Source organism: Mustela lutreola, chromosome 5 (genome assembly GCF_030435805.1).
Source record: "Mustela lutreola isolate mMusLut2 chromosome 5, mMusLut2.pri, whole genome shotgun sequence".
Lineage (NCBI taxonomy): Eukaryota > Metazoa > Chordata > Mammalia > Carnivora > Mustelidae > Mustela > Mustela lutreola.
Genome location: NC_081294.1, coordinates 97,843,931 through 97,866,675, shown reverse-complemented (window position 1 = coordinate 97,866,675; position 22,745 = coordinate 97,843,931). Strand labels below are relative to the sequence as shown.

The 22,745-nt window shown below is 41.0% G+C and overlaps 3 protein-coding genes across 7 annotated transcripts in view; 2 read left to right on the top strand and 1 right to left on the bottom strand.

Moving 5' to 3' along the window:
• Window positions 1–846, bottom strand: part of RAD17 (RAD17 checkpoint clamp loader component) — a 41,725-nt gene extending 40,879 nt beyond the window's left edge. The window contains exons 1-2 of one of the 5 annotated variants that reach the window (XM_059175167.1): window positions 680–837; window positions 321–364 (exon numbers count right to left, since the gene is read on the bottom strand). Coding sequence is in view for 4 of the 5 variants with exons in the window: in XM_059175173.1 (XP_059031156.1) it covers window positions 680–695 (16 nt within the window). In the remaining variant the exon portion in view is untranslated. Of the gene's footprint in view, window positions 1–320; window positions 365–679 lie in introns of all 5 variants that reach the window. The other 4 variants (XM_059175173.1, XM_059175171.1, XM_059175172.1 and 1 more) reach the window with 4 other exon arrangements.
• Window positions 847–1,057: 211 nt separating this feature from the next.
• On the top strand, window positions 1,058–18,760 carry AK6 (adenylate kinase 6). Its single transcript, XM_059175181.1, has 5 exons — window positions 1,058–1,159; window positions 2,319–2,411; window positions 11,076–11,134; window positions 11,462–11,607; window positions 18,219–18,760. The coding sequence occupies exons 1-5, from the start codon at window positions 1,132–1,134 to the stop codon at window positions 18,409–18,411; spliced, it is 519 nt and encodes a 172-aa protein (XP_059031164.1). The 5' UTR covers window positions 1,058–1,131; the 3' UTR covers window positions 18,412–18,760.
• TAF9 (TATA-box binding protein associated factor 9) lies at window positions 2,319–4,167 on the top strand. The gene is made up of 2 exons (XM_059175180.1): window positions 2,319–2,411; window positions 3,127–4,167. Exon 2 carries the CDS (start codon window positions 3,144–3,146, stop codon window positions 3,939–3,941), a length of 798 nt encoding a protein of 265 aa, XP_059031163.1. The 5' UTR covers window positions 2,319–2,411; window positions 3,127–3,143; the 3' UTR covers window positions 3,942–4,167.
• Window positions 18,761–22,745: the final 3,985 nt, after the last annotated feature.

Here is a 22,745-nt window from a genome sequence, read left to right as displayed (position 1 = left end):
GTGAGCTTGAAGCAAAGTTTTTTAAGGTCTGCAAATTTATAAATTGGAAGGTGTATATGGATTTTAAGGTTTGGACACACATATGTTATATAACGTGAAAAGATTCCATACACGAAAAAATAAATTTTACACACACACTCACACACACACACACACACACACACACTGTTCACGATTAAAGAGGTTTTTGCTTTGGAGATTCAAAGAGATACATGGGTGGGGAAAAAAACACTTGTTGGTTGTCAGGTCGAAATAAAAGACGCAGACTGTTTTTACGGTCAGGACTCCAGTCGCTCTTTAAAAACAAGACTGACAATTACCTCCTTTAAAAAAGAAGATAACTGTCCCAGATGATGTCAGGTTCCTGAAATGAGATGTCAGAGGTAGAAAAGACCTTCAAGAATATTTCTAGTCTACCCACCACCCGCCCTCACACACTGGACTGGCGATACTAAGCCCAGACACTCGTCCAGCGTAGAGTTACTAATCAGTGGAGAGCGAAGAAAATCTCGCCATGTCCCCACGCCAGGCCAGAATTTTGCACCCCCACCCTCCAACCCCAAATGGAATGGGCAGGTCGGGAGGAGGAGCGAAAACAGATCCGGGAGGCGTGAAGGCAGAGATGGGTTCGCGTCTCCAAAACATACATAGACCAAAGCCGCAATCGCGGCGGCCTTACTTTCCGGGAGCTGCATCCCCTCGTGGCGGGAGAGGAGTGGAGGAGCCAGACAGACTTTGCTCCAGCGGAAAGGCAAGTACCTGGCCCTAGCCAGGCTCAGCGCCGAGCCTCTCGGAGGTCCCGCCTCCCGGGGACCTTCTAGCCGGTCGGCGCTTCCGCGACACAGGCAGAAGGGCAGCCGCCAACGGCTCCGGTGGCTTCTACCGCACTGCCTGACCCAAATCCAGGACCCGACCTGTGCCTCTGCCTTGGACTCCGCGCTGCAAGCGTGCTATAGAAGGCCAGGTAACCAATATTCAGTGGCGAAGCGGTGGAGACGGGCCGCGAGCGCCGCGCACGGCCTCGAAGCCCTCGGGGCCACTGGCGCTTGCCGCAGCTCGCCGCTTCCGGCTCCTCCCTTTTGTGCGTAAAGCGCGTGGGCCTAGACGCCCGGAGCCAGCGCGGTGAGGACCATGTTGCTTCCGAACATCCTGCTCACCGGTCAGGCTCGCGGCAGGGCGGCGCTGGGTGGCGGGGCAGGCCAAGGGCGTCGAGTGCGGTGGGGCGTCGGACGTCCGAAGGGTGCCGTTCTGTGTTGTTTCGAGGCTAGTGGAGGGCCGCGCGGCGTGGCGGTTGTCAGGACCTCGAAGAGACGGGTTCCTCCGACCGTTGTGGGAGGCGGGGTGGGGGGGCGGGGAATGTTGATTGTGTTGGCCCGAGGCTGCTCGGTGAGAGAGGGAGACTTCTTCAGGTCCTCTTTCTGGCACACTGCCGAAATCTTTCGGAATCTGGTTTTTGTTTGTAAAAGTCTGATGGGTTTTTTGTTTTTGTTTTTAATTGGCAGGGTTGGTCTTTAGAGTAACGGTCTGTAAGTCGCTCTCAGACCCTTAGTGGATCTTTTAATGCTGCTGGAAACGCTTGTCCTTAGGCCTTCCTGGGGCGTATCTCTTTTTCTTTTGTATCTGCCAATTACGGTTGGACAAAAGGGTTCGAATATATATGGCGCAGGGTGATTAACTTGCTGTGTACTTTTATTGAATTAGCATCAGAAGCTTTTTTATCGTGAAGTTCCCGGATGATAGTTGTCTTTCATACTGGTTAAAGTTTTTCCCCATAAATAATTTCTTAATTAAAAAAAATAAAATAGGGACGCCTGGGTGGCTCATTGGTTGGGCAGCTGCCTTCGGCTCAGGTCATGATCCAGCACCATGGGATCGAGTCCCACATCGGGCTCCTTGCTCAGCAGGGAGCCTGCTTCTCCCTCTGCCTCTGCCTGCCTCTCTGTCTACCTGTGCTCACTCGCTCTCTCTCCCTCTATCTCTGACAAGTAAATAAATAAAATCTTTAAAAAAAAATAAAAAATAAAATAAATAAAATAAATGATGGTAATTTGAGGTACTTAGTGTTATTCTGGGAGTATCTGTTAACAGTGGCAGGCAGTCTGAGAATTCTTATTAATCCCCCAAGTCCCACTCCTGATAGATCAGATTCACTTGGTGAGATTCCCTTATGCAACAGACTTTGAGTAGTTTTGATTGGTTTTAGTGTTTATTCACAAGGAATTGCTAATTGGGATATTTTTCACTTCAGTTGTTAAAAAACTTGAAGAAGGGTAGATAGGTGGCTAATATCTAACAAGTATCTATGGCTTGTCTTACAGGTACACCAGGGGTTGGAAAAACCACGCTAGGCAAAGAACTTGCATCAAGATCAGGACTGAAATACATTAATGTGGGTGATTTAGCTCGAGAAGGTAAGGGATACATTGGTGATGGTTTTAAAAAAGAGACTAGATAATAGAGTATTAATATTATACTCTGAGGGCACAAAAAGCAGAGACAGACCATTAAGGAATTTATGCTGTTGGGAACCTATAGAAAGAGAAAGTAATATAAGTTAGTACTGTCTTGGGTTGTTCTGACTATTCTGCCCCATCCTGCCCCACTCTGTTGGCCAATAGTTCTTAGTGGTAATAATTGGGAAGGCTACCATGAAAAGATGGGACATAGAATGTTTTTGAAATGGGCAAACACATAAAGGTTTGGATGGTCCTAGGCATATCTGTGGAGATGGTGAGTATAGATCTCACTGGAAGGATATTATTTTGAACTCTTAGGACATGACTGTTCTATGGTTTCTTCTTAGCTTTGTTTGATAGTTGCATGCCTGCACACAACTGCACATTATTCTAAAGTGATAAATGTTTTTATTTTACCTCGTTTTTTCCCAATTTTTATCACTCCCTTATTTGTCTTCATTTTTTATATATTCTGTAATTTGTATAGGGCAGAAATTTAATAAACTTAAAGGGACCTTAATTAAAATTAAAAAGATTTAACACTTAAAAATTTAAATATATTTTCAAAAATTTAACAGTATTTAAAATTCTTGAAGTTCCTGACAGTTGCTGCTAAAGTAACTATTTCAGATTTGATCTAATGTCCGTATTTTTTTCAAACGATCTAAAGTCTGATCAACGGATATCATGGAGTCTGGCAAGATGGCTTCTCCCAAGAGCATGCCGAAAGATGCACAGATGATGGCACAAATCCTGAAGGATATGGGGATTACAGAATATGAGCCAAGAGTTATAAATCAGATGTTGGAGTTTGCCTTCCGATATGTGACCACAATTCTAGATGATGCAAAAATTTATTCCAGCCATGCTAAGAAAGCTACTGTTGATGCAGATGATGTGCGATTGGCCATCCAGTGTCGTGCTGATCAGTCTTTTACCTCTCCTCCCCCAAGAGATTTTTTATTAGATATTGCAAGGCAAAGAAATCAAACTCCTTTGCCATTAATCAAGCCATATTCAGGCCCCAGGTTGCCACCTGATAGATACTGCTTGACTGCTCCAAACTATAGACTTAAGTCTTTACAAAAAAAGGCATCTACCTCTGCGGGAAGAATAACAGTTCCACGGTTAAGTGTTGGTTCAGTTACTAGCAGACCAAGTACTCCCACTCTTGGCACACCAACCCCACAGACCATGTCTGTGTCAACTAAAGTAGGGACTCCAATGTCCCTCACAGGGCAAAGGTTTACAGTACAGATGCCCACTTCACAGTCCCCAACTGTAAAAGCATCAATTCCTGCAACATCCGCAGTTCAGAATGTTCTGATTAATCCATCATTAATTGGGTCCAAAAACATTCTTATTACCACTAACATGGTGTCATCACAAAATACTGCCAATGAATCATCAAATGCAATGAAAAGAAAACGAGAAGATGATGATGATGACGATGATGATGACGATGATGACTATGATAATTTGTAATCCAGCCTTGATGCTTGTAACATGTATACTTGGTCTTGAATCCATTGTACTAGATTAAACGTGCATGCTGGGTATTTTCAAGTTGTGTTGTAGAAAACTTAAATGCTATTTAATGAGTAAATATAGTTATCCTTTCCGATTGAGATGTTGGGTTTTCTTTAATAGGATTAGTAATGGTTATTCATCAGCCTTTAAGTGTAAAAAATAAAACTTTTCATCAGTTTGACTGTTGGTATTTTGGCAATTATGTTTTTAGAAGCAGTTTTCTCACGTGTCACCAACAAGAATAACAGTAACAACAACTTTAGTTGTTCATAAACTAGAGTTTATGGGGCTCCTGGGTGGCTCAGTGGGTTAAGCCGCTGCCTTCGGCTCGGGTTGTGATCTCAGGGTCCTGGTATCAGTCCCGCATGGGGCTCTGCTCAGCAGGGAGCCTGCTTCCCTTCCCCTCTCTCTGCCTGCCTCTCTGCCTACTTGTGATCTCTCTCTGTCAAATAAAATCTTTAAAAAAAAAAAACCTAGAGTTTATGAACTCTAGTGTTCATAAACACTAGAGTAGTACTTCTAGTGTCTTAAGATGTTTAGATCACAGCATGATCTCTAGTGTCTAAGTCATTCTTATGGCCCCATTTTCTAAAATTGCTGAAGTGTAACCATGTCTCTTTTTTGTAGAGTCCATTTCATCTGTTTGGATTTCTCTTCTTCAATTACTCAACTTCTTCCTGGGTCCTTTTTTGTTCTCTCTGGTTTTATTTAAGGACCCTTAATGTGTCTTCCAGGATGTCCCCACTTCAGAACTTAATTTTTTTCCCCATTATCTCTTTTTGCAGGTCAGTTTTGCATATCTTAGCTTTGTCATATTTTTGATACTGTAAGTATCATGATCATATTTTTAATCCAGGTTTGGTATTTAAGTATAGTGAATAAAACTTGGGTATTGTTTTACATGACCAGTCTCCCATTTTACACCTACATAAAAAAAATCTTTTTTTTCCTTTGCCTGTTGAACTTTACAGTCTCTGACAAGTGATTTTAGAGTAACCTACAGTTGTCAATTTCAGTCTTCCAGTTTATCTTACCGAATTTAATACTTTTTTAAAAAAAGACTTTATTGGGGCACCTGGGTGGCTCAGTGGATTAAAGCCTCTGCCTTCGGCTCAGGTCATGATCCCAGGGTCCTGGGATCGAGCTCCGCATTGGGCTCTCTGCTCAGCAGGGAGCCTGCTTCCTCCTCTTTCTCTGCCTGCCTCTCTGCCTACTTGTGATTTCTGTCAAATAAATAAAGTCTTAAAAAAAAAAAGACTTTATTTATTTGACAGATCACAAGTAGGCAGAGAAAACAGAAGGAAGCAGGCTCCCTGCTGAGCAGAGAGCCCACTGTGGGCTCCATCCCAGGACCCTGAGATCATGACCTGAGCCGAAGGCAGAGACTTTAATCCACTGAGTCACCCAGGCACCCCTGAACTTAACACTTCTAAACTTAAAGAAGTTACTATATAATCTGATTGTGTAGTACTGAGAAGAATAGTAACACTAGACATTTGGTTCCTTTCATACTTGTATTCAACACTATTTTAGCCACTATAACACATCTAAGTGTGTATAGTCCCAAACATCCTTTATATATTTTTTAAAGATTTTATTTATCCATTTGAGAGAATGCGCATGCACAGAGTGGGGGTGGTGGGGAGGACTGGAGAGGAAAAAGGGCTTCCCACTGAACAGGGATCTGGATGGGGGTAGGGGGGCATTGTTTCTGGGATCCTGGGCTTGAGACTTGAGCCAAAAGCAGATGCTTAACCAACTGAGTCACTCAGGCATCCCTAGGTGATCGTCTTCATAAGGTTTTTCATAATGTACCAGATTGGTTTTTTCCCCCGATGCCATTTGAATATATCTGGACATCTTAACTAGAACATATTCCAAGATTAAATCTTAACTAGAAAATATACAAATATACTGAAACACCTGTCCTCATTTTTCTCAAATAGTTATATATTTTAAGGGATATCATGTAACCATCTATAAAGCAGTAGCTCTCAAATAAGTGTGATTTTGCCTTTCAGGGGACATTTGGCAATTTCTGGAGACTTGATAGTCAAGACTGGGGTGGAGGCCAGGGATTCTGTTGAACATCCCACAATTCACAGAATAGCCCCCCACTCCTATAAAAGAATTATTAAGCTCAAAATGTCAATAGTATTTGAGATTGAGAAACCCTGGGTTAAAGAAACAAGACCAAAAAAAAAGCCGCCCTGATTTTATTTATTTATTTTTATTTTTAAAGATTTTATTTATTTGACAGAGATCACAAGTAGGCGGGGGGCGGGGGCGGGCTCCCCTCTGAGCAGAGAGCCCAATGCCCGGCCTGATCACAGGACCCAGGGATCATGACCCGAGCCGAAGGCAGAGGCTTAACCCACTGAGCCATCCAGGCACTCCGCCACCCTGATTTTAAATGAATTTGTCTAAATGGAGTTGACTGCCATTCTAGAAATCCTGTTGAAACTAAGAATTCTTAGGTCATGTGCAACCAAGGCAGGAAAAATTAGGTGGGGAATTTTTTTTTTTTTTTTTTTTTTTTAGATTTTATTTATTTATTTGACAGACAGAGATCACAAGAGAGGCAGGCAGAGAGAGAGGAGGAGGCAGGCTCCCTGATCCCAGGATTCCGAGATCATGACCTGAACCTAAGGCAGAGGCTTTAACCCATGAGCCACCCAGGCGCCCCTGCCCTTTAAATCTTGATGGTTTGCCTAAAAAATTGATATGGTACTCATCCCATTTTCAAGCCCATTTCCAGTGAATCTCTTACTCTTTGTATCTTTTCCTTCCCTCTCTGTTATGTCCTTTAAAAAAAAAAAAGAGGGGGAAGGAATAAACAAGACGACCTTTTTTTGACAAAGTCCATCCTCCCTAGTGATAAACTGGTCATAGTTTACCTTCAGCCTTCCCTGCAGCCACTTCCCTAGGTCCCCTTCAGTTTACACTCCGTGCACTTCCTGTTCCTCAGACCCTGGGAATTGACCTCCATGTCTTTATACATGCTATTCCCTTCACCTATAAGTGTTCTTCCTTACCTGCCCTATAAACAACTCTAAAAGGCCCAACTCAAATGTCACAATTTGGTGCTCTCTAACTTTTTAAAGTAGATTTCATTGTGCTTTTCTCTACATGAAAGGTCAGGTATCAAAATACTCAATCCTAAACCAATTAACTTCTTGGTACTAGTTGCATCACAGACATAAGCTTCTTGTTGGATTGAAGTAAATGTGGTAAATATGTTTCCAGAGTAAGAAATCTGAGGGTCACCTGGACAGAGCATGCAACTAGATCTCAGGGTTGTGTGAGTTCAGGTCCCATGTTGGGCATGGAATCTACTTAAAACTTAGGGGCACCTGGGTGGCCCAGTCAGTTAAGCATCTGCCTTCGGTTTGGATCATGATTCCAGGATCCTGGGATTTAGCCCCACATCAGGCTCTCTGCTCAGTGGGGAGTCTACTTCCCCTTCTCCTGTGCCTCCCCCATCCCTGCTCGTGGGCTCTCATTCGAGGTCTCTCTCAAATCTTTTTAAAAACTGTATAAAGTAAGAAATCTGGGGCGCCTGGGTGGCTCAGTGGCTTAAGCCGCTGCCTTCGGCTCAGGTCATGATCTCGGGGTCCTGGGATCGAGTCCCGCATCGGGCTCTCTGCTCAGTGGGGAGCCTGCTTCCTCCTCTCTCTCTCTGCCTGCCTCTATGCCTACTTGTGATCTCTCTCTGTCAAATAAATAAATAAAAAATCTTAAAAAAAAAAAAAATAAAGTAAGAAATCTGAAAATGTTTTAAGTACTGGGAATAGCATCAAAATAGATAGCATTACGATATTAAATAACAGCTTTCATGTGAGTATATTAATTCTGGGATGGCAGTTAAAATGTAATGATTTTGTAGTTTAACTACAGCTGGAAAGATCTTTTGAGGTAAGGACTTACCATTTAACTGGCCCCACAATCAATTTTTCTTCTCTAACTAACCTATCTTTAAATAAATCATAAAACTTTGTTGAGAAAATTAATTGTCTAAGCTTTTGGTAGTTTAATCAATTCAAGCCTTTTCATCTCTTCTAGATTAGGACCCTATACATATACAACTCTAAATTTGACTTCCAACTGAAACTTTCTAAAGTAGCATACATTAAAAAAAAAAAAAAAATTACAAGTAGCATAGATTTTTCCCTTTTGGGGGGGAAATCTGAAATGAAGTTTAGAATCCATTTCTTCATTCCTTATGGTACAGGTTATAACCATCAGTCATCTAAAATTCTGCAGTAGCCTTGATTTGGTGTCCCTGCTTCTGGATTTGTTTCTTTCAACTCATTCTCTACAGAGAAACCAAAATTATTTTTAAATATTTGTAATTGATCACGTCATTTCATGATTAAAATGCTTTAATGATTTTACTTTGCTTTGCAATAAAGTCTAACTCTGCAACTCTTTTTTTTTTTTTTAAGATTTTATTTATTTATTTGACAGAGATCACAAGTAGGCAGAGAAGCAGGCAGAGAGAGAGAGAGAGGGAAGCAGGCTCCCTGCTGAGCAGAGAGCCCAATGCGGGCCTCGATCCCAGGACCCTGAGATCATGACCCGAGCCGAAGGCAGCGGCTTAACCCACTGAGCCACCCAGGCGCCCTAACTCTGCAACTCTTAAGGCCCTTTTTGATCTGGCCTCAATTTACCTGACCCTTTATCTATTTTCCAACTAGTTTAAGAAACTTTCCCTCCCCTGAGTCTTCCCCTCCTAATTCTCTCGGTTTTGAATACCTTCTCTGTTGAAAATAGTCTTCCCTTGGGGCGCCTGGGTGGCTCAGTGGGTTAAGCCTTTGCCTTCAGCTCAGGTCATGATCTCAGGGTCTTGGCATCAAGCCACAAATCAGGCTCTTTGCTCAGCAGGGAGCCTGCTTCCCTCTTTTTCCCTGCCTCTCTGCCTACTTGTGATCTCTGTCAAATAAATAAACTCTTTTAAAAAAAGAAAAGAAAAGAGTCTTCCCTACCTTTTCCCTTTGGTAACTGCTCCAAGTCTCCCCTTAAAAGTCAATTCCTCCAGGAAGCCTTCCCTAATATCCCACGTTTATGTTCCTAACATAATAGGTGTCCATACTTTTGCTCTTCTAACACTATGAATTATAACATTAAAGTACCAGCCTGATATAATTTCCAGGTTACATGTCTGTCCTCTCTTTTTATTTATAAACTTTTTATTGTAAAATTTTCCCTTTTTGAGGGAAAGACTATGTTTGCCCTCCTGGTCATTTTGCTTACTATTAAATCCTTATTACCCCTACAGACACCTGTAAATGGTATTTGATAATTTTTTTTAAATGAACGTTTGAAAGCTTGGATTACACTCACTGTTCAACTACATTAATGTGATTTTAAAAATCCTGCATCTAAGCATTGCAGTCAACTTTAATTCTAATTTAATATTGCAGTAGTTGTCCTTATTTTCAACAACATATAATTTTAATGATTTCACTAGTCAAGGGTTTAGGAGGTGCTTGGGTGGCTCAGTGGGTTAAAGCCTCTGCCTTCGGCTCAGGTCAGGATCCCAGGATCCTGGGATCAAGCTCCCCGCATTGGGCTTCCTGCTCAGCGGGGAGCCTGCTTCCCCCCTCTCTCTCTGTCTGCCTCTCTGCCTACTTGTGATCTCTGTCTGTCAAATAAATAAATAAAATCTTTAAAAAAAAATTCAAGTTAGAAGTTAAGTGGTAGAGGAAACCTATCAATGGCATGACATTTTTCTTTTTAAAATTACTTTAAAAATACATTTTAATATACTATATATGTATGTAATTAATTCAACAGGCATAAAAAGGCTCATTTTAATTTATATCTCTTTAATAGCTGGGAAAGTCCATTTTTTCATGGTATGTTTACTAATTATCTTTTCCATCTTGTGGGAACTCTTATTAAGCTACTTATTTTTATCTTGATTTTAAAGGTCATTATATAATCTACATTTCAGTCCTTTGTCCTACTACAAAAATTTCTCCCAGTCTGTTATTTTTCTGGGTACATTATTTTTCATTGAACAGAGATTGAACTTTTCTTTTTTTTTTTTTTTTAAGATTTTATTTATTTATTTGACAGAGAAATCACAAGTAGATGGAGAGGCAGGCAGAGAGAGAGAGAGAGAGGGAAGCAGGCTCCCTGCTGAGCAGAGAGCCCGATGTGGGACTCGATCCCAGGACCCTGAGATCATGACCTGAGCCGAAGGCAGCGGCTTAACCCACTGAGCCACCCAGGCACCCTGAACTTTTCTTTTTTTGAGATTTAACATTTTATGTGTTTTATTTAGTCATTGTATTCTTTCACAAACTCAAATGAATCATTCCTTTATAGATTAAATTTTCCACTAGTTATCTTTGGAATTTAAAAATTAGCTCTTTAATTCACCTAGTTTATAATATAAAGGATTTAGATTATTTTCTAAATTGCTAACCAGTTTTCCCACTGTCAAGCAGTTTAATTTTTTTAACTAGAGTTTCTGCGGGTTGAGCAATAATTCAGGGAAGCAAAGGCCACACTAAGGTGCTCAAGAGGTAGCTCTTGTGCCCAGCATCTGTCCATATACCCTCCCGGCTCTGTGCCTCCCTCAAGGACTACTCTTTTGTTACTTCAGAACTCATGCTTGTTATAACCTAATTTCAGCCTTTTCTAAAATAGGTAAGATTTTATTTATTCTAGAGAAAAAAACACATATGTGCCAGCAGAGAGGAGACAATCTGCTGAGCACGGAGCCTGTCATTGTGGGGCTCAATCCCCGCTTCCCACCAAACGGTAGCTTAACCAAAAATAAAATACAGTCCTCTTCCAACAGTCCCACAAATTCTGAAATTATTCATTCTTTTTAGTTGGTTTCAATTTTGATAACTAAAATTGATATCAGATTGACTGCTGTCCAAGTTTCCTTCTAGATAAAATTCTAATTTATCAGTATTGCTCTTCACATGTCACATCTACTGTGTAGTGCCCTCATCAGTCTCTAAAAGAGTAATTGGTGATGTATTTCCCAAAATATAAAATTAACTGAAGACTTCTGAAAGTTACTTAGAAAATACTACTTTTCTTTAATATGCCAATGTAAATCTCTTTTAGGGCAGTTATATGATGGCTATGATGAAGAGTATGAATGCCCCATTTTAGATGAAGATAGAGTAAGTACAATTTTTATTTATAAAGTATAAATTTTTATTTATAAAGTATACTTTTTTGGTTTGTGTTGAGAGAGAGAGAGAATACAAGGGGAGGAGTAGGAGCAGAGGGACAGTGTGAGAGACTCTTAAGCAAGCTTCATGTCCAGCGTGGAGCCTGACACCAGGCTTGATCTCACAAACCTGAGATCATGACCTGAGACAAAATAAAAAATTGGACACATAACCCACTGAGTCACCCAGGTGCCTCTATAAAATACACTTCTTAAAATTTAATAGGAAAGTTGACCTCATTTTTTTAAGAGCATTCTTTTTCTCCCTTTTTCACAGGTAGTTGATGAATTGGAAAGCCAAATGAGTGAAGGTGGAGTTATTGTTGATTACCATGGTTGTGATTTCTTCCCTGAACGCTGGTTTCATATAGTTTTTGTGCTGCAAGCAGATAACAGTGTATTGTACAAAAGACTTGAAACAAGGTAAGAAAGGAAAAACACTGAATTCTTAAAGTATGATATAAATCTTTATTTGGATTCCTGAAATTGGCCAGTACTACCATGAGAAAGGAGTCTATTTGAAAATGTGACGCTTGGTCTCTCGTTATAAACCATGTCTGTGTGGTACCAATGTTCTGAGTCCAAAAGAAAAAGATGCTTGTGTAAAACACAGGCAGTAATTTATAACGAGTAAATGAATACTGCAATTGACGGTTTGATTTAGTAAAATATACTATACAGCAACTCTATTTAGTCATGCTCTTTCCTTAATGTAAAACCTTGCTCGGAAAACAGCCAAGCTAAGAACATACTCTTAGAACTGGATGAACATGACCCTCCTTCATTATCCCCTCAACATGAGTGGGAGAGTTTATGAAAAACGGACATGATAAATCAACATTTCACCTTTTTTTTTTTTAATTTATTTATTGGCGAGACAGAGATCACAAGTAGGCAGAGAGAGAGGAGAAAGCAGGCTTCCCGCTGAGCAGAGAGCCTGATGTGGGGCTCGATCCCAGGACCCCTGGGATCATGACCTGAGCTGAAGGCAGAGGCTTTAACCCACTGAGCCACCCAGGCGCCCCTTAACCACCTTTAAAATATATATGAGTTGGTCTCTCCACAAGGACATCAGACTTAATCCAATATAACTAAAACAGAAATTTTTATGGAAAATGTTTTTCCACTGTCTTTTGATTCAAGCTGGGAAAGATGGAGGTTCTAGAGGGGTTTACCATGCAATCTCAAGGTTTACAAGCTCTGAAAGTTTGCCCCTAAGTTCAGGTTTAGAATTTGAAGGTCAGACTGACAGTGGTAGTCAGCTTTGACTAACCATCACTGCATGGGATACTTGCAAAATCCTTGCACCAAGGAATATAGTAGCAAATATACAAGGAAGGTTGGAGCTAGACCTAAAACTTTAATTATCTTTCTTTTGGCAGTGAAAAGCCATTAACAGTATTTTAAATGAGAAGTAAGAGAGATCATAATAGTACACATTCCTTTTCTCAAACAAGGCAATTTAAAAAATTTTTATTAAAAATTACTGTTTGGGGGCATGTGGCTGGCTCAGTCAGTACAGCATGCAACTCTTGAACTTGGGGTTGTAAGTTAGAGCTCCAGGTTGGGTGTAGAGATTACTTAAAATCTTAAAAAAAAATTACTGTTTTATGTAAATAGGGGAAGACTGACAGGTCTGAAAAAGCTATGAGAGAGCTAGTCTTGTTTTTAGCCACGAAAAAGTTACAATGTAATCACCGTTAAAAAAAACAGCTTTATTTTTTGAGATAAGTTCTTATTGAGATAAGTTCACATACATAAAATGTACCCATTTGAAGCATACAATTCAGTGGTTTTTAGCATGTTCACAGACTTGTGCATCCATTACTACAACCAATTTTATTTTTTATTTTTTTAAAAGATTTATTTTATTTATTTATTTGACAGAGAGAGAGAGATCACAGTAGGCAGAGAGGCAGGCAGGGAGAGAGGAGGAAGCAGGCTCCCTGCTGAGCCAATAGCCCGTTGCGGGACTCGATCCCATGACCCTGAGATCATGACCTGAGCTGAAGGCAGAGGCTTAACCCACTGAGCCACCCCGGCACCCCACAACAACCAATTTTAGAAAATGCTCATTGTTCCCCTCCTCCCAAAGAACCCATACCCATTAGCAGTCACTCTGCATATATCCCCAGTCCGTCAGTCCTAGGCAACTGGTAATTTAACTTCTGTCTCTGTGGACCTGCCTATTCTGGAAGTTTTATATAAATGAAATCAATATGTGGTCTTTTATGGCTTCTTTTATTTAGCATAATGTTTCAGGGTTCATCTGTGTTGCAGCACATATCAGTACTTCATTTATTGTTTTAATCAAATACTATTCCATTCTATGGATATACCATATTTTATTTATCCATTTATCAGATTATAGATGTTTTGGTTTTTTCCATTTTTGGCTATTATAAATAATTCTGCTATGAACATCCATGCCTATGGTTTTGTGTGGACATTATACATTCTTTTATCTTGGATATGGAATTTTAAGAATGGGACTGCTGGGTGATATGGTAACACGTTTAATATTTTGAGGAACTCTTAGACTATTTTCCAAAGTGGCTGCACCAGTTTACCTTCCCAAGAGCAAGGTATGAAGGCTTTAGTATTTCCACATCCTTGCGAACACTGGTTATGTCTTTTTTATTGTAGCCTACCCAGTGGATATAAAGTAGTATCTCATTGTGGTTTTGATTTGCATTTCCTTGATCATTAATGATGTTGAGCCTTTTCTCATATGCTTACTGTCCATTTGTATGTCTTCTTGGGAGAAAGAGCTCTTCAGATTCTTTGCCCAATTTTTTATTGGGCTCTTTTTAATTAAGAAGAGTTTTTGTGTATTTCAGATGCAAATCTCTTATCAGATACATGATATGCAAAAATTTTCTCCAGTTCTGTTGGTTATATTCTCATAAAGCTAATCAACTTTTAAGAAGTTCAATTTAATCTTGTTACAAGGTTGAAATAATTTGAATTTGAATATTTGCTTTATCTTTTTCATTAGCTAATTAGCTGGCTAATTCACATATCTTCCTAAAGATTATGTAAGTTAATTTTTTTAATGTAAGTTAATTTTTTAAAATTTTTTGGAATTGAGAAAAGAGAGATAGATCTATATGTATAATCAAGTACCCAATTAGGATATAGTATTCCCATCATAAGTATTCCACTCTTGGGGGGGGTCCTTTTTTAATTTAAATTCAATTAACATGTAGTATATTATTAGTTTCAGAGGTAGAGTTCAGTGATTCATTAGTTCCAAAGAACTCCCAGTGCTTATTCCATCAAGTGCCCCCTCCTTGATGCCCATCACCCAGCTACACCATCCCCCTACCTACCTCCCCTCCAGCAACCCGCAGTTTGTTTTCTGTGCTTAAGAATCTCTTACGGGGGCGCCTGGGTGGCTCAGTGGGTTAAGCCGCTGCCTTCGGCTCAGGTCATGATCTCGGGGTCCTGGGATCGAGTCCCGCATCGGGCTCTCTGCTCGGCAGGGAGCCTGCTTCCCTCTCTCTCTCTCTCTGCCTGCCTCTCCATCTACTTGTGATTTCTCTCTGTCAAATAAATAAATAAATAAATCTTTAAAAAAAAAAAAAAAAGAATCTCTTACGGTTTGTCTCCCTCTCTGAGTTCATACTGTTGTATTTTTCCCAGGTTTGTTTCTTTTACTAACTAGAATCATGACGTATGTATGGTTCTTTGTTGCGCTCGTTGGCGATGTTCTCAGGCTAGCACACTCCTTTTATCCATTATATATTCCACAGAATTAGTGTCACTGTTTGGGTTGCCTCATTCTGCTGTTATAATTATGCCCGTTTTTGTGCACAAATGAGCACAAGGGCTGGAATTTGAGGGAAAGAATGCCAGTTTGAGCCCTTGGCAATGTGAGGTGAAGGCACGTTGACTTGGCACTGAACAGGTGGCAGGCCGTGCACGCCAACTCGGGTGTGGCTGGACTGTGAATTTAGGACCCACAGGCCAATGGCATCCTGTGTGACAGGGATGTGGCTGGTTTTGCTTTTAACTTTAGTTTTTCTGGGAAACTCTGTCTTTCCTTCTATTCTAAATGAAAGCCTTGCTAGATACAGTATTCTTGTCTGTAGATTCTTCCTTTTAGCCATTGGAATTTATTATGCCACTTTCTTCTGGCCTGCAGAGATTCTGCTGAAAAACCCAGTGATAGCCGTATGAGGTTTCTCTTGTATGTCACTGCTTTCCTTTCTCTTGCTGCTTCTAAAATTCTCTCTTTATCACTACTTTTGGCTATCTTATTTACTTTGTGTCTTGGTGCAGACCTTTTTGGGTTGGTTTTGTTGGGAGCTCTCTGTGCCTCCTGGATCTGGATTTCTTTCCTCCCCCAGGTTCAGGAAGTTTTTTTAGCTATTATTTCTTTGGACAAATCTTCTGCCCCCTTTTCTTGCTCTTCTCCTGGGATCCCTGTCATGTGACTGATACGCTTGACAGTGTTGCTGAGTTTCCTGGGTCTGTTCTCATTTTGCATATTTTTTCCCCTCTGATCTGCTCAGCATGATTACTTTCCATAACTCTGTCCTCCAGGTTGCTGGTCCGTTCTTCTACTTCCTCTTGTTTGCTATTTATTCCAGGTGGTCTATTTTTATTTCCATTTAGTGAGTCCAATAGCTCTAATTGGTTCTTTTCTACATCTGCTGTTTCTTGGCGGGTGTGGGGAATTCTCATGGAGGTTCTGCACTCCTTTCTCAATTCTAGCAAGCATCTTTATGAGCATTACTTTAAATTCGCTATCAAACATATTACTCATCTCCATTTTGTTTAGGTCTCTGGCTGTGATTTTGTTCCGCTCTTTCACTTGGGACATATTCCTCTGTCTCTTGCTAATTCTATTGCTGTGTCTGTTTTTCTGTGTTAGGAAAGTCAGCTGCATCTCCCGCACTTGAAAGTAGAGGCTTTATGAAGAAGAGGTCCCACAGTGCAGCGTCTCCTGTTCCCTAGAACCTGGCACTTCAGGGGTGTTTCCAATCTGTGTTGCTAAAGGGGTGTCCTACCTTTCTGGTGGAGCTGTGTTTGCCCTCAGTCCAGCCTGTGATGGCACTCTGCCTGTTATGGGCAGAGTTTGTTCCCAGTGGTGTTAGTGGGCTAGGCTAGTTGGGAGTTGCTTTGAGCTTGCGCTGAGTCAGACCAGGTGTTTACTGGAGATGAAGGAGCAACAACCTGCAGGCATTTTCCCTGTGTTGTCCCCTCGGAATCTTTTGGTGGTTGGGGGGGCCTATAATCAAGACCAGCTGCCTACCCCAGCCCACTGCTGGAGTCACAGTCAGACTGGTGTGTGGTTCTCCTCCCCCTCCCTGGAGCAGGACTCCGTCTGGAGTGGTGCTGGCCTCGTCTGGGCTGTGCACACTGGCAGGCTTGTGGCAGCGCCTTGATGGGATCTGGCCAAGAGCGATCGGAGAGGGTGCATCTGCTTCACTGTGGTCTCTTGTCTATGTCAGTCCACGGAGAGTCTGTTCCACCAGCTTTCCAGTTGCTTTCTGGGTTATTAATGCCAATTTAGGTGCTCTCTAGACCACCACGCAGCAAGAGGTGATCCCAGGATCCTCCTACTCTGCCATCTTCCTAGCAACCTCTCATAAGTATTCTATTTTTTTCTTTGTAAAGATTTTATTTATTTATTTGAGAGAGAGAGAGTATGAGAAGGGGGAGGGGCAGAGGGAGAAGCAGACTCCCTGCCAAGCAGGGAGCCCAATGCGGGACTCGATCCCGGGACTCCAGGATCATGACCTGAGCTGAAGGCAGTCGCTTAACCAACTGAGCCACCCAAGCACCCAAGTATTCCATTTTTTTATAAAGATTTTACTTTTCAGTAATCTCTGCATCCAATGTGGGGCTCAAATTTATAACACTGAGATCAAGAATCCCATGCTCTGGGGCATCTGGGTGACTCAGTCATTGAGCATCTGCCTTTGGCTTGGGTCATGATCCCAGGGTTCTGGGATCGAGTCCCGCATCAGGCTCCCTGCTCAGCGGGAGGCCTGCTTCTCCCTCTCCCACCCTCCCTGCTTGTGTTCCCTCTCTCATTGTATCTCTGTCAAATAAATAAAATCTTAAAAAAAAAAAATAATCACATGCTCCACCAACTGAGCCAGCCAGGCCCCCCCATGAGTATTTCATTTTTATATGCCATCTAGTTATTTTATCTGTCTATATCTTAGCTCCTCTAATGCTTTTAAAATTTTTTTTTAATTTTTTAAAGATTTCATTTATTTATTTTACAGAAAGAGAGAGAGATCACAAGAAGGCAGAGAGGCAGGCAGAGAGAAAGAGGGGGGACGCAGACTCCCCACCGAGCAGAGAGCCCTATGCAGGGCTCGATCCTAGGACCCCGAGATCATGACCTGAGCTAAAGGCAGAGGCCCAACCCACTAAGCCACCCAGGCACCCCTCTCTAATGCTTTTTCAATCTAGGACTACAGCTATAACCTTATTTATCTCATAACTCAATATCTGGCTTGAGGTAGGTAGATATGTTTGCTAATTGATTGGATGACAAACTGTGTGGAGAAAATTAAGATAAACCTAAACACTGAACCTTTGTTTAACCCTCTTGTCAAAAAAGTCTCTCATAGAGTCAATTATCATATGGTTTCACTTATTTGTGAAGCATAACAAATAGCATGGAGGACAAGGGGAGTTAGAGAGGAGAAGGGAGTTGGGGGAAATTGGAAGGGGAGGTGAACCATAAGAGACTATGGACTCTGAAAAACAATCTGAGGGGTTTGATGCGGCAGGGGGTGGGAGGTTGGGGGAACCAGGTGGTGGGTATTAGAGAGGGCATGGATTGCATGGAGCACTGGGTGTGGTGCAAAAACAATGACTGTTATGCTGAAAAAAAAAAAGTCTCTCATATTACAAGTGCCAATCTAATTTTCTTGAGGTAAACAGGCTACAAGAAATATTTTTGCATGATTTTTCATGTTTTTAAAAGTGTCCAGTTTCTAGTGTGTTTTTAAAATTCCAGTTAAGGTATTTTAGTTTGCTTTTTGTTTTATCTTCTCATTTTCTTCTAGGGGTTATAATGAAAAGAAACTAAAAGACAATATTCAGTGTGAAATTTTTCAAGTACTTTATGAAGAAGCATTAGCATCCTACAAGGAAGAAATAGTACATCAACTGCCCAGCAATAAACCAGAAGATCTAGAAGATAATATCAATCAGATATTGAAGTGGATTGAGCAGTGGATCAAGGATCATAGCTCCTGACTTACAAGACTGGCCACTTTACAACCACTCTTGTTATATCCCTGCCATAATGAATAAATTGTCCAATTATCAGTAAAACTTCTTTATTAAGATTGTGCTACAGGACTAGTAGATGGATAATCTAAAGGTTTATGTTTGGGCTTTTTTCTTCCATGAGAAATCAAAACATTCTCAAGTATAGTATATATAATATCATTAAGAATTTAGAGTAAAAACTGTCATCTTAAATGCTTCACCTGCTAAAGAATAAATAAATCTGACCAAAGGGGTGGCTATCTTCTAAGCTGATTGCAAAAGAAAATGAAGATGATCCCTTAAAATAAAAATTAAGACTAAGGATAAAACATCAGTTTTTCATTTTTATTTCTTAAATTAAAAAAACAGAAACACGATTAAGTGGTAATAAAATCAAAAGGTACAAAAGAGTATCCTGGAAAGGTAGGTTTCCCTTCCACGCTGCCCCTATTCTTCAGCCACCCAGATGCCCTCTCTTTAGAAAGTAGTATCAAGAGTCAGAATTCTATCTTAGCAAGCTCTAACTTAGTAAGTTACGTTGCTTAATATACGTGGAACTTTGCACATGAGCAAGTTTATCTGTAAATTCCTGTATAAATTATATGCAACCATAACATTTAGTAGATTCATTTTAATAACCATATATTGTCTATTATATAAGATTATTATATATGTGCAAGACTCCACCCAAATAACTGGTGGGAAATGCCTCCCAAGATAAGTTCTTCAGCTCCAGACAATCATAACCTAGATTATACATGGAAGATATACACAAAAATGGACGCTTTAGACAAATCAGTTAGATTGTGGCAAGTGCCTTACTAGAAATTCTAACATAATGAGAGAACAAAAGAGAAAATTCTCTTCCTACTATGAATATCAGAAAAGGATAGAATATTAGAAAAGGGTGAATATCAGAAAATTATATAGGATGCAGGGCTTTGAAGAATAGATATAGAAGCAGAGAAGAGTAGAAAAGTGCTATCCAGTATTACCTGGGTCAAATCATAAAATAAGCATAATTACTTCATAGGGCTATTGTAAGGATTAAATGGTATTTGAACTCAGTACCATATATGTGTGTGTTTCTACTTTTTTTTTTTTAAGATTTTATTTATTTATTTGACAGAGAGAGATCACAAGTAGTCAGAGAGGCAGGCGGGGTGTGAGAGGCAGGCTCCCTACTGAGCAGAGAGCCCGACGGAGGGCTCAATCCCAGGACCCTGAGATCCTGACCTGAGCCGAAGGCAGAGGCTTAACTCACTGAGCCACCCAGGCGCCTCATGTGTGTTACTACTTTCAGTAATTCTAATGGCTATTTTGAAAAGACAGTATTCTTTTCATTACTGGGATTCACTAAATTATCAAATGATTGCTAATTATCTTAACACTAAAATTGACTCATCATAAAGATTTTCCTTCAACAGAAGGGAAATGGTGATCCAATAGGGAGCCTAATATGCAGCTATACAGCTTTTGGGAATTTTGTAAATATACTTACGAATTTCAGTCCTAGGTATTCATGTGAAACTGGTAACAATTCTTTAACATCTTACAGTTATTTCAAGACGGTCTTAGGGACGCCTGGGTGGCCTCAGTTACGCATCTGCCTTCAGCTCTGGTCATGATCCCAGGATCCTAGGATCAGTCCTGTGTCATGCTCCTTGTTCAGTGGGAAGCAACCCTTCTCCCTCTCCCTCTCCCCCTGCTTGTGCTCTCTCTCTCCTTCTCTCAAATAAATAAGTATAATCTTTTTTAAAAATGAAAACAATCTTAGAAATAGCCCTATTTACTCTTTGGTTTTATTCAAACCTAATTGTTAACTTTTTTTTTAATTAAATAGATTAATTTGAAACAAACTTAAGGGGGGGAGTGCCTGGGTGAGTTAAGCAGCTGCCTTTGGCTCAGATCATGATCTCAGGGTCCTGTGATGGAGCCCACATCCAGCTTCCAGCTTAGTGGGGAGTCTGCTTCTCCCTTACCCTTTCCCTCTGTCCCTCTCTTCCACTTGTGCACCCTCAAATCTCTCTCAGATAAATAAAATCTTAAAAAGAAAAAGAGATAAAAAGTGTACCAAGTTTTGGGGCGCCTGGGTGACTCAGTGGTTTAAGCCTCTGTCCTGGGCTCAGGTCATGATCTCAGAGTCCTGGATCGAGCCCCGCATCGGGAGTCTGCTTCCCCTTCTCTCTGCCTGCCTCTCTGCCTACCTGTGGTGTCTCTCTTTCTCTCTCTCTCTCTCTGTCAAATAAATAAATAAAATCTTTAAAAAAAAAAGTGTACCAAGTTTTTATTCATTTTATTTTCTATAAATGAGACTTTTTAAAAAAAGATTAATTGATTGATTGATTTGACAGAGACACAGCAAGAGAGGAAACACAAGCAGTGAGAGCAGAAGAGGGAGAAGCAGTCCTCCCCCTGAGCAAGGAGCCTGATACGGGGCTTGATCGAAGGACGCTGGGATCACAACCTGACCTGAAGGCAGATGCTTAACAAGTGAGCCATCCAGGCGGCCCTAAATGAGACTTTTTTTTTAAGATTTTATTTATTTATTTGACACAGCACAAGCAGGCAGACAGGCAGGCAGAGAGAGAGGCAGATCCCCTGAGCAGAGAGCCTGACTCGGGGATCCATCTTAGACAATGACCTGAGCCGAAAGCAGAGGCTTAAACCCAGGCACCCCTAAATGAGACTTCTTAATAAGATTTACTTAGTTCCTTAGGAGTGCTTAATAATCTTAGATGTATGCATAACCACTCTTTGTTTTCCTTCTGCCCACCCTGATTAGTATATATATTCTTGTATCGGTTTTGAAAAAGGGGTTTGGCCTCACGTCATCTATTTCTTCTTACCGCTAATCTCTGGCCAACATTTAAATTTTTTTTTTTTTTTTTTTTAAGATTTTATCTATTTATTTGACAGAGAGAGGTCACAAGTAGACAGAGAGGCAGGCAGAGAGAGAGAGGGAAGCAGGCTCCCTGCCGAGCAGAGAGCACGATGCGGGACTCGATCCCAGGATTCTGAGATCATGACCTGAGCCGAAGGCAGCGGCTCAACCCACTGAGCCACCCAGGTGCCCAAATTTGTTGGTTTTTAACAAAAAGTGATAGGGGTCATCAAAACTGCAAAGAAGCATTTAACCTTTCCTATGGAGTGGGGAGAGTCCAAGATAAAAACAAAACAAAGAAAAAAACCACACACAGTCTTAGTAACTCTAACTGCTGTATCTGTGAAAAACAATATCATGAAAATTATTTATCTAACCTCGGCTTTTATTTAAAATTTAGTTCCTTGGGGTGCCTGGGTGGCTCAGTTGTTAAGGGTCTGCCTTCGGCTCAGGCCATGATTCCAGGGTCCTGGAATGGTCCAGGCGCCCCAATATAGCAATTTTTGATGGAGGTACAAAATGCAAATCAATGGGGAAAATAATTTTTTAACAAATGATGGATGCGCATATCAAAAAGTGAACCTCGGGGCGCCTGGGTGGCTCAGTGGGTTAAAGCCTCTGCCTTCAGCTCAGGTCATGATCTCAGGGTCGTGGGATCGAGTTCCGCAACGGGCTCTTGGCTCAGCAGGGAGCCTGCTTCCCCCTATTTTTCCTCCTGCCTCTCTGCCTACTTGTAACCTCTGTCTGTCAAATACATAAATAAATAAGACAGCAACTTTCAAACTGATATATCTCCCTCTCTCTCTGTCAAATAAATAAAGACTTAAAAGGTAAATTTTTAGGGACGCCTGGGTGGCTCAGTTGGTTAAGCGGCTGCCTTCGGCTCAGGTCATGATCCCGGTGTCCTGGGATCGAGTCCCACATCGGGCTCCTTGCTCAGCAGGGAGCCTGCTTCTCCCTCTACCTGCCATTCTGTCTGCCTGTGCTCACTCTCTCCCCCCCTCTCTCTCTGATAGATAAATAAAATCTTTAAAAAAAAAAAAAAAAAAAGGTAATTTTTAAAAAAAGTGAACCTCAAACGTAAACACATACCATATTAATGCAAAATGTTTCAGAGAGCTAAATGTAAAACCTAAAATATGTAAAACTTCCAGATGAAAACGAAGTAGAAAATTTTAGTGCTCTTTGATTAGGCAAAGATTTCTCTGATAAAACACAAAAAACACAAGCCGAAGAAAAAATCGATAGGTTTGACTTCATTAAAATTTGACTTCACTAAAATTTAAAGCTCTCCCTCTCTTCAAAAGACATCATCAGTGGGGTGCCTGGGTGGCTCAGTAGGTTAAATCCTCTGCCTTTGGCTCCGGTCATGATCCCAGGGTCCTGGGATCAAGCCCCACATCGGGCTCTCTGCTCAGCAGGGAGCCTGCTTCTT